The 12,230-nt window shown below is 40.3% G+C and overlaps 1 protein-coding gene across 4 annotated transcripts in view; it reads right to left on the reverse strand.

Annotated features, from left to right (window-relative positions):
- PRKN (parkin RBR E3 ubiquitin protein ligase) overlaps positions 1-12,230 on the reverse strand; it is a 1,287,790-nt gene that overhangs the window by 1,027,739 nt on the left and 247,821 nt on the right. For all 4 annotated transcript variants that reach the window (XM_064598332.1, XM_045865856.3, XM_045865855.1 and 1 more), the window contains exon 2: positions 6,933-7,096. In XM_064598332.1, coding sequence (XP_064454402.1) covers positions 6,933-7,096 — 164 coding nt within the window. The remainder of the gene's footprint in view (positions 1-6,932; positions 7,097-12,230) is intronic.

A 12,230-nucleotide genomic window follows, 5' to 3' on the forward strand; every position in this document is an offset into this window, starting at 1 on the left:
ACCACTCTGATGAGTCAGCAGCTATCATCACTGAGGCAAGACCCTCTACCAGCAAAAAGATTATGACTTACTGAAAGCTCAGATAACAGTATTTTTTAGCAATCAAGTATTCTTTTAACTGAGGTATGTATATTGGGTTTTTCTAGACGTAATGCTATTGCACACTTAATAGACTACAGTATAGTGAAACCATAACTTTATATGCAGTGGGAAACCAAAAAAGTCCATTTGACTTTATTGTCATATCAGCTTTACTGTGGTGGTCTGAAGCAGAACCTGCAACATCTCTGGGTTATGCTGTACATTTTCTCTAGCTGCTTTCAAGATTTTTTTTCCTTGTCTTTAGTTTCTAGAAGTTTGTTATGATGTGTGTATTGCTTTGACTATGTCAAAATTCTGGATTCCTTCAGGTTCCTAAATTGGCAGTTACTTGTAGTAATTGGGATATTTTCAGCCATTATTTCTTTGAGTACTTTTAGTTCCTCCTTCTTTTATCCTCTCCTTCCAGGACTCTGATGACACAATTTTGAAATGCTCTTTTATAGACCCACATATTTCTGTAACTTGCTCTTTTCTTCCTTCCTTCCTCTCTTTCCTTCCTTTTTCTTTCTTCTTTCCTTCCTTCCTTTTCTTCCTGCCTTCTTTCGTCTATTTTCTCTGTTCAAATTGTGCAATTTCTACTGTTCTGTCTTCCAGTTCACTGATTTTTTCCTCTATCCCCTCCATTCTTCTGTTGAGCCCATCCAGTGAGCTTTTTATTTGTTGTTGTATTTTTCAATTCTATAATTTCCATTTATTCTTATTTATATCCTTTATTTCTTTTCTCAGACTTATTTGTTTCATTTATTTCAAGCATGTTTGTAATTGCTTATCGAAGCATTTTATCATGGCTGTTTAAAATATCAGATAAATTCTAACATCTTTGTCATCTCAATATCAGCATCTACTGATAGTCTTCTCAAAGAGTTTGAGATCTTCCTGATTCTTAATGGTTTTCCTTTGAAACCTGAGCATTTTCTCAGTATGTTATGAGACACTGGATCTTATTTAAACCTTCTGCTTTACCTGGCTTTTTCTGACACTATTCCTGCAGGAAAAGGGGATCACCATCTCATTATTGCCAGTGGAAACAGAAGTCCAGGTCTCCATTCATTATCTGGTGAAATGGGGACTCCTCATCATTGACGGGTGGGAGTCATGTTCTGGCACCACACGTGGTCTCTGTTACCACTTAGCAACTGTGAAAATCCCAACTCACCTCTAAGACCCTTGTGTTACCATGCCAGCAGGGAGGGAGAGGTGTAGCTTATTACTGTCATGGGGGCAGGTGTGTAAGGCACTCATTATAGATTCACAAGGGAGGTAATCTAGACTCTCCATCACCCTTTGTTACTGTTGGTGGGGATGAGGGTAGGGCCACAGTTTTTAAATAATTTGGCTTCTCAGGGTCATTTATTTGTCTTTGATATTTACAACCTAAGCTTGTGAAGTCTAAATGTCTCTGGTCTTCCAAACTCAGATCTTGTCATATCATAAAGCTTAGTTGGAAGAACAGGAGTAATAAACTGATGCCCTTTAATATTTACTACAATAATAATCTATTTTATGAAATGATGGTCTCCAAATGTGTATCTACATTTTAAACATCATAATACTGAGTATTTAAAGGAATTTATGAACATCCACCTGGATGAATTTTTTTTTTTTTAAAGATTTTATTTATTTATTTGACAGAGAGAGACAGCGAGAGCAGGAACACAAGCAGGGGGAGTGGGAGAGGGAGAAGCAGGCTTCCTGCCGAGCAGGGAGCCCGATGTGGGACTCGATCCCAGGACCCTGGGATCATGACCTGAGCCGAAGGCAGACGCTTAACGACTGAGCCACCCAGGCGCCCATGAATTTTTTTTTATAAAACAAATATTTCTATGTAAAATAAGACATTTTTCCCATTTTGCAAGTATAATTAATTATTACAAAAAGAATACAAATAGAATAACTTTCCTATAACATTAATTAACTATAACCAGGTTTCTCATTTCCTGGCTGAGATGGTTAATTTTATGTGTTAACTTGACTGGACCATGGGGTGCCCATGCATTTGGTCAAACATAAGTCTAGGTGTGTATGTGAGGGTGTTAGGGGTGAGATTAATATTTGAATTGGTAGACTGAGTGAAGCAGACAGCTCTCCCCAATATGGGTAGGCCCTATCCAATCAGTTGAAGGCCTGGGGAGAAAAATTTTAAAAAAGACTGACTCTCTCATGAATAAGAGGGAATTTCACTTTCTCAGTGCCCCTCTAGCAAGGACATTGTTTGAGGGTTTTTGTGTTTTGTTTTTTCCTGCCTTTGGACTTGACCTGAAACATTAGCTCTTCCTGGGTCTCAAGGCTGTCAGCCTTCAGACTGAAACTATGCCATTCCCTTTCCTGATTTAATCCTTCAAGCTGAGACCAAACTAAAGTTGCAGATTGCAGGTCTTGGGACTTGTCAGCCTCCATAATCATGTGAGTCAATTCCTTATAATAAATCCATCTATGTATCTATCTGTCTATCCTAGATAGATAGATAGATAGATAGATAGATAGATAGATAGATAGATAGATGATAGATAGATAGATAGATTAAAAAAATGATGGCTGGATGAATGGATGGATGGATTAATCCATCCTACCAGTCTGTTTCTTTGGAGAACTCTAATACACTGGCTAATAAACTTATATTGATACTAATGATATTAATACAGCTCATGTGAATACAATGAATTCTGCTCAAACAAAATCTTAGATAAATTCTCAAGTCCCTGTCATTGTAAGTTAATCTAATGACACAGTTCATACATTTTGAATTATACAACTACTTTAGAATATTATTTTCCATGTATAATTCTGAATAATAAATTCAAAATCATATACAGGTGATTTCAGAGATTTTTGACATGGAGCATGTTAGATTTGGGATTAGGAAAATGAGAGACACATCATGTGAATGGGACCTGAATACTCTGTTGCAAGAGCTGACAAGAAGTCCTTATAAAGAAAAATACCAAGCAACTATGCATACTAAGTCAAAGATTAGTTTTATATCGCATACTTGTAGGTATAAGGAAAATAATAAAAGCATGCACAGAAACATTGTTTATGAAGTAGGAAAAAATTGTACAACTCTTTATAGTTTGCTTATAACAAACACAGTATGTGGCAAATAATCACTTTACAAAAATATATTTTAAAAGCAATAATACCATGATGAATCTAGGAATCTCTGCTGAACACTATGGCTATAGGTTTCTATTTTTTTTTAAAGATTTTATTTATTTATTTGACAGAGAGAGACACAGCGGGAGAGGGAACACAAGCAGGGGGAGTGGGAGAGGGAGAAGCAGGCTTTCCGCTGAGCAGGGAGCCCAATGTGGGGCTCAATCCCAGGAGGCCCTAGGATCATGATCTGAGCTGAAGGCAGATGCTTAACGACTGAACCACTCAGGCACCCCTATAGGTTTCTATTTTTTACTACAGTTGTCTAGAGGAAGTATAAAGTCTTTTTAAGATTGCTAAATTCAAATTCAAATTCTATTCTTTTTTTTTTTTTTTTTTGTAGAGAGAGAGTGCGTGCAAGTACATGCCAGATGGGGGGCAGAGGAGAGGGAGAGAGAATCTCAAGCAGGCTCTACGTCCAGCATGGAGTCTGAGGCAGGGCTCAATCTCATGACCCTGAGATCATGACCTGAGCTGAAATCAAGAGTCAAATGCTTAACCAACTGAGCCACCCAGGCACTGCTCAAATTCCACTATTCTTAAGGTAAGTAAAACCTGTACAAGTAAGGGTCACAAATTCATTTACAAACTCTAGAGAGTTCTTTTTAATTAACTAAACTAAAATTTAATTTAACTAAAAGTATACACTTTACTTAAAATGTATAAATACTACATAGATATACATTCACACACACACACACACACAGATATATTTGCCCCAGTCAAATATGTATCCTATTGTCATTCCTTAACTCTTTAATTTATTGCAGATATCCTCTTCATAATTCATGATGGAAAGTAGTCTTGTGTTATTTAAAGTGATCTCTTAGATTCTGAAGTTGTCCCTAATAATGGTGATGATAATCACGGGGATGAGGATGCTAATAAATGCTAACATTTACATAGTGTTTACTATATGTTGCACTCTGTTCTAGGAGCTTTACATAAATTAACTAATTTAGTCCTCACAAAATTCCAATGAGATAGATACTAGTATTATTTCCACTTTACAAATGAGCAAACTGAAATACAGAGAGGCCACATTGTCTAAGTATGTAAGATACATTTAAGAAAAATTGTTTTGCCTTAATTTGTAGTATTAAAACTAGGTATTCCCTAAATACTTAAGAGTTATGATGTAAACACTCTATAGTATAATCCATGCACTTAGAAATGAAGATAATATAACCTTGCTGACAAGCTGAGCCTCCTCATTATAGTCCGCAGCTCACGCTGAACCCAACGCTCTGGCTTTCACCAACCACAACCCTGGACTGGAGTCATCACTATGGTCATCAAGTCCAAAGGCTCTTTTCTTCTCATCCTCCCCCATCTTTTCACAGCGGGTATACTTCTTTACCAGTAATTTCCTTTTCCAAAATATCCTCCAATGCATCAGTTGGATGGATGATGCCTCCTTTACTGGCTTCTCCCCTCGCTGCCTAAAAGACCTGCTCATGCCTCTGTCCTCTGCCCCTTCGGCAGCCACATCTAACCCAATAGCTGTAATATTTAGCTCTAGGTAGCTCGTCCTTAAATATAAAGTGAGCCCCGAAGTGCCACAGCTAAGTTCTCAAACGCCTGCTAGACATCCCCATATATATTTCCCTTGGCATCCCCTTATCATGCAGGTTAAGTTCCTCATCCTTCCTACAACCAGACTGGATCTCCAGACTCCCATTTCCCTCGACAGCACCCTATTTCCATGCATGAAACCTCTGCAAGATACAGCTCTAAGCTCCCTTCCTGCCAGTCTTCAACATCTCTTCTAGCTTCTAGAACAGGGACCCATGCTTTCCAGAAAGCACACTCCATGCTCATTCTCCATCTATGGAATCCTACTCCAGTTTCAATTCATGCACAAAGTCTTGGTGACTTCTACTCAGATGTGTTTTCTCCACCTTTAGAATCTTGTAATACTTACATTTCAGTTTCCATATGGTGCTTCTCATGTTTGACATTCTTACGTTGGACCACATGAAATAGCAATTTCACAGTTTTATGCCATATGGTTCAACCTAATACTTCTGTTGCTTTTAGGGCCCCTAAATAAAGAGTCACCACAAAAGCAGGAATGAATTTCGCCTTTCTTTGTGAGCCCCTGGGAAGCCCAGAACATTGGAAGTGTGTGTCAAAAGAAAAAGAATCTAAATCAATATATATCTTACACATACATGTTTGTCAAATGAATCCTCTATAGCAATTAGTTTAACCTATCAGCTTGAACAGTAAAGGTGAAGAGCTTTAGAACCTGAAACTTCAAAACTCCTGGTAACATAAAATATTTTGGTTCAAGGAGCTGTTTTAAAATCATTTATTTGTGAAGGGAACATTCTTGGATTTAGAGATTGGCAGGTACAGTAAGAAGCTTTTTAGTTGACTGAAATAAAAAAAAAGCGAAACACTTTTTAGCACAGGCACTTCCCTTATAAAAACAAACTGCCTAAAAGCAAAGCACAGCAGTTTGTGCTCAATCAGCACGTGCCTCCAGCCATCAGCAAAGACACGGTGGAGCAGGAGGGGGATGATTTGCATTTCTACAGCTTCTTTGTATACCCAAATTTCGAAAGCATTTAGCGATGTAGCAGTAAATATCAACAGAGGACAATGATAGGATGTCAATACCAGAAGGGGTTTCCATGTAGCCCGACCTGGCAGCCCCGCTGTGCACAGCAGCAGCCCCCACAAAGCCATAAACAGGAGTGCAGTTAATCGGCACTGGTTAAGGAAGGGGGAACGCGTGTTTGAGGGGTCCCTCAGCATCACCTGTTCCACCCACAGAAAGCATTCCGTCTTTCACGCTTTCACAAAGAAGGACTTCAATCCCCGTTCAACAGTATTTGCTGACCTCCCCCAACAAATGACAGGTCTCCACCTCCAGGTGAGGGCACTGTGCATCACTTCCTTCACCAGTTCTCCCCTTCTTGCTACAGAAATCACCCTTGGCAATGAAACACCCAGATGAAAGGCTAGGACGCTTGGATAGCCTTAGGAGCAGTGTGGTGCTATAGGAGAGGACAGGCGCTGCTCACTCTCTGACATTTCGGGGGCCTGTTCTAAGGACAATTTTACTGAGGCGTGGCGAAAATAAGCACAAAGGTGGACTTTTGCTACGCTTCCGTTTTCCCTGGCTACCGGCACAGAAACTGGGGTTTGGATGGTCTGTTGTGGACGGGCCCTGAGCCGGCGACCTTCTCGAGCGAGCCCCGGAGGCAGGCTTGCGACTATCCTCCAGGGGTCACAATTGGGTTACAAATTCCTCACAGCACAGTGACTGAGCAGCCTGATTTGGAACCATTTATTCGAATCCTTCTTCATTAAGATTCAAATGGAATAAGTAAGGTAGAAATTGAACAGACACAGAAATTGTGCCTTGCTGCTCCTGTAGTCAGTAAACATTTATTCACTAAGCCCAGTCTGTGTGTTCTCTCTCTCTCTCTCTCTCTCTCTCTCTCTCCCCCTCACTCACAGTTGTTCTTCCAGTCCTTCCTGCTTGCTGTTTTAATGCATAATTAAGAAGGTCAGATTTAATGAAGTGGTGTGGAATAAAGTTCAAGGAATCCCCAGGCACTATTTATTCTATTAGATCTCAGGCATGAATGTCAGCCTGGCTGAGTAAGCAGCATAAGCAATGCGGCTGGCTGCATCCCAGGAACAATCCACCGAGGGAGACTCACCTGCACTGTCAAGTCATTCCGAAGCTCCTTCCCAGCGAAAATCACACGCAACTGGTCAGCTGGAACCCCCTGTCGCTTAGCAACCACCTCCTTTAGCTGGAAGATGCTGGTATTCGAATCGACCTCCACTGGGAAACCATGGCTGGAGTTGAACCTGACAAACACTGACCAAGACATTGGGAGAGAGGGGAGAAAAGTGAGTATTACTCAAAGCTCTGACAGGGCAATAGCAACACTTCTGAACCAAGTTACCACTCGCCCGCCATTCAATGAATGACATACATTTTCTTTCACTTATAACATAAAACTGAATGCAATGGAGCAACGTTTGAAGAAAAACGGAGTTTCCCTGTGGGATTTCCTTTTCATACATTAGGCAGTGACCCTCAAACATAATCGCATGCTCCCTTTGACACCTGTCCTGGGAAACAAAGGGCTCAGGCAGAATACTTGGTAGATTGGAACTGTGAGACTCCAAGGAGTTTATGGAAGAGATTCAGCTCCAGCAGCTTGTATGAATGCCCACTCCCTCCATGGTGCCCCTCTTCATAAATATCGGAGGCGTTATGTTTGCACTCACGGTAGAGCGATAGAAACCATTCAAGCTGCATTACCGACTAGAGTGAAGACCCACCCGAGCCCTGGACATTGGGTGACCCTGCCAAAAGGCTCCACTAGATCTTATGGTGATACTTATTTGCCCTTCCTTTTGAAACTACGGACACCATCTTTCTTATTGGAGACGCTACCCCCCTCACAACCAAGGCTGGGAGCTGCCGTCTCTGCAGCCTTCTCAACATGGCCGACTGCCATTCTAACTTGTCAATGTCGCCCACACAGGTCCTTTCCTGCCCATGCTTTCTGTCATTACTTCAGTCAATCTTTTCTAGATTCTTGCACTAGCCTCCCAACTGGAGTCGTGATACACTCTCTTCACGTCCAAAATGTCCTGCACTGTTCTGCAGAGTCAGCCTTATCAATCCAGAGCTCTGATCATGGCATAACCCTCGAATCCTTTAAAGTGTCACCGTGTCTGCTGGTGAGAAAAACCCAAGGCCCCTCTCATCTGACACAAACCTATATCCCAGCAGCTTCTCCATCAGTCCCCACATGCGCACTGCTACACTGAATGCTCCCAGAACACTTCTGCACCCATGTCTTCTTCCTCTCTGCCTGTTGAAAGCCTGTTCACCACGTGATCTGTCTCAGACGTCCCTCCTCCAAGAGGCCTCTCACTATCAGCCCAGTCAAGACCGAGCCCATATCTTGAGGGCCTCAGGGGGTTGAGCATGACCATCTTACACCATTTGCCCCATTCTGTTCTGGAGGCAGCAGAGCACAGAGGTTACAAGGACACCCTCCAGAGTGGGAAGGACCCCTGCACCAGTCCCTGTAGGTCCCTTCGCAGCATAACAGGTGGGGTAAACGTCTTACCCCAATTGCTTTAACTCTCAGTTCCCTAATCGTCACAGTAAATAACCCACAGAGGGTGTTCTGTGATGTGTTAAGTGATATTTATAGTGTTTATAACTATCACATAATTACCTTCAAAAATAATGAATGTTTGTATCTGACTTAACGTGTTTTGGGTATATACTTCTCCTTCTTTAAAAGATTATAAACTCCTTAAGGCGAGCCATTATAGCTTATTTTCTGCTGCATGTCCTTTAAATGTAGCATTATCACGTACTAGTTGTCAATTCGAATATGAGATGGTCCACCAAATAATAATTACAATAAAATAATCATTACAATGCCAGTAATAATCGAACACTATGTGGCAGAAGTTGCACCTTACATGTGCTATTTTTAAGCTTTCCAATGATCTGGTAAGGTCAGTAATACTATCCTTACCTAATAGAATAGTAAATGGAGTCCTAGAGAATTGCAATCACTTTTCTAAGGACATCGGCAGCTTTGTAATGGAATCACAACTCAAATTCAGTTCAATCAAACTCTAAACTCCTTTCCATTTCTACTATAACAGGCTGCCTAAAATATTCTCCAAAGAAAAGTCCACATTCCTTTTCCTTATGATAAAAAAGACAAACAACAACAGCAAACAGGTTTTCCAACATAATTCAGGTATTTCCTATCCAGGTTAGCAGCAGAAAAATGGGATTAAAAAATAAAAGCTCTGATGAAGAGCTAAGAGCAAAGAATAATGAACAATGGTTATAAGACACAATAAAATGAAAATGATACCAAAATGAGAGCAGGCACCACGGATGACACAAGAGCAAAAACCGGACACAGTTTACCCAGCACAGAAACACACTTAGGAAAGGGGTATGGACTGGAAATGATAGAAGTGTTCTAAAAAAAACAAAAAATTTTTTTTGAAAAAAAAAATTACAGAGGAATAGATGCTTTTAATAAACTTTTAAGTAGATGTCATGTGACACCACTGAAGTAGAGGAGGAGAAATAAATGTGTATTGGGAGCCCTTGGGGTATATTCCCAGCATCCTCAGGTCAGAGACCATAAGGCAACCCATTCATGAGATAAGATAGACAAGAAGGGGCAAGAAGGGACAAAACGTATGGTCCCAGTTCTACACGTGATTTTCTAGTAGCGTGAACAGATTTGTTTTTAAAGCAGAACGCCATAGACGGGGCTATGGGAAGGAACAGCTGGGGACTACACAAAAGTTACTAAAACTAAAAAAAGGAATCAAAATTCCAGGCTGTACTGAGTTGATGATTTTTCACCAGGGGTTCCAATTATGGAGATTCCATCTTAAGGACAAGAATTATAAAAATAAGCAAACAAGCCAAACTAAAGGGAAAGAGAGCTACAAAAAACATTCTAGGGAATTCTGTACCACAATTCAAATCATTAGTAGCTAAAGGCCTTTTTCATTCTGTTTAAGTAGAAAAATTAAAGTTTTTTAACTTAAGTTCAATTTGGATAAATCATGTCAATACCTTAGAAATGAATACCTTTGAGAAGCAGTTCAGATATACAGTATGGATTGACAATGGAAAAACTGATCAAATGCACAGCAGGTATTAGGCAAACTAAAATATGGTCATGGATAAGAACAAACATTTTCAAGTGACCAGACCATCAATAATCAAGTGCCATTATGTGGAAAATGACCAGTGCTTAGTGGTAGTAGCGTATTTTGTGGTGGGTCTCTACCTCCTTCTGGCACATGTGAGAAATGCGTCATGTCCCATCGGTTCTGGTCCTGTAACTCCAAGATTCCCAAAAGAGAGGAGCAGAGGAATGCACCCAACCCTCTCCCTCTACTACCTCTTGAAAAGTCACAGGAAGTAGAGTATCTTTAGAGCCAGGAAAAGAGAAATTGGAATCCATTGTGCCACTTGTTAATTTTATGACTTAGGACAAACTACCTGGTCACCTTTTCTTAGCTTCCTTATCTGCTGAATGTGCACAACTTTAAATGCCCCATTACAAAAGATTTGTTGTGATTATGGATGCATCAGGAAATTCTGGGAAGAGTCATTTGGTACACATTCTGTACTCTTAGTACAGGGAAAGTTTGTACTCAAAAAAACAGTTCCCTAATTTTAGTCACCTAGAAGAGGTAGTGCTAATTAAAGTAGCACCCATCCTTTATATTGTAACTAAGATATATTAAATGGGATATGGGTAAATGATAAATAAAGTAGCCTATTTTTCTGGTTTCTGCTCTTCTTCATGATGGACAGAAAAATCCCAGGAACAAAGAGACCAGGATAAAGAATTTAGCTTGTCTCCTTTTCTGAGATTTTAATTATAAATTAAAAGTTTGGGAATGTATTGTTTTAATGACACCTATAATAGAATCAGAAATAGATACTATACCAATTAATATTATCAATAATGTTAATAATGGTAATAAACAACAATAAATACCATAATGCACTGCTAAGAAAAAGATAATGAGACACATCCACACTCATTTTGATGCCATTCCTAACCAGTGTTCAGAAGATCCAGATTATAAGAAAGTAACTGAGAAGAAAAAGGGGAAGAAGTCATTGGGTGATGGGTGCTTATGTTTCTCTCAAGGCTATTCTCTTTGCTTGGCCTGACTGGGGGGGTAGAAATACTTGAGTTACAGCTATAGTAGTTTCATATCATGCATCATTCCTAAATCCGTCCAAAGATGATGGTCCTTATAGGATCCAGACTGCCTTGAAAGCAGCCATTCTATTTCCCACACGGAGAGCAGTCATGGAATTTAGGTGGGGTGAGCCACTCTCTCCCTCGAGTCCAGAGTGGACTCTTATTAATCAGCATAACCTCATCCTCTTTGTCACAGCAATAGGCTCAAGGATGGGCACAAACCAGTCAGTGCCTGGCTTTCCCTTAGTCACAGTGATGGATTCCCTGGAGATCTCAGAAGGGGTGATCTAAGGTGGACAAATCAAAGAACAATCCAGATTTGTCAAAGGCTTGGCTTAGATGGCATGGAACATTAAGTGACGCCCAGACATTTCTGTGGGGGAATCAAATAAAAACAGAAGCCAAGATAGATCATTGTCATCAGCATAAAAATAGGCTCAGTGCTTTTGGGGTTAAGACAATTGTTCCTCAAGAAAGAATACCCTAAGCTCTGCAGGATGTTCATCTCCAGCTGCAGTCTGGTAAACACCAGGAGCACCCCCTGGCAACTGGGTTGATGAGGAAGTACCTCTACGTATCTCTAACTACCCTTTGGGGAGGTAGTTTCTTCTTTACCTTTGAGAAATACCACTAAGAATAGAATCTCCTATTGTAAACAGACAGACAAACCTTGTCCTCATATTCCCCTCCAGGCATTGTCCCACTTCTCTGCACAGAAAACCTTATTGTAGATTTCTTATAGTCCTGCTCTCCACTGATTTACTGTGCATCCACTCTTGAAGACTACTCCTGGTAAAGCAATAACCTCCATATTCCTAATTCAATGGTTCCATTTCTATTCTTCTCATATTAGACCATTCAGAATTATTCAGTAGACTCTTGTTCTTATAACTGCTACTGCACCATCCTGGCTTCTCCCTACAACACAGGACATGCTTTCTTAGCTTCATCTACTGAGTTCTCTTCCTGTGTTGGACTTACTGATTTTAGAGTGCCCAAGGGTCTACTTAGATTCTCTTCTTTTGTATCTGAGTGTTCTCCCAGGGTTGTATTATCCAGGCTGCATGCAACATAATTAATGTGCAATTCAATGTATTTTCATAGGAAATGTTCACTCAACATGATTTTTACTTTATATTCTTCTTTTAAAATCCAACTCTCCCACAACCTCAGCCCATGCCCAGAACAATGTGAGTCCATGGAGTTATCTACTTCTTAGGA

Source organism: Mirounga angustirostris, unplaced genomic scaffold (genome assembly GCF_029215605.1).
Source record: "Mirounga angustirostris isolate CCGP_5_RB_7025 unplaced genomic scaffold, mMirAng1.0.hap1 SCAF_8, whole genome shotgun sequence".
In the NCBI taxonomy this organism is placed as follows: Eukaryota; Metazoa; Chordata; class Mammalia; order Carnivora; family Phocidae; genus Mirounga; species Mirounga angustirostris.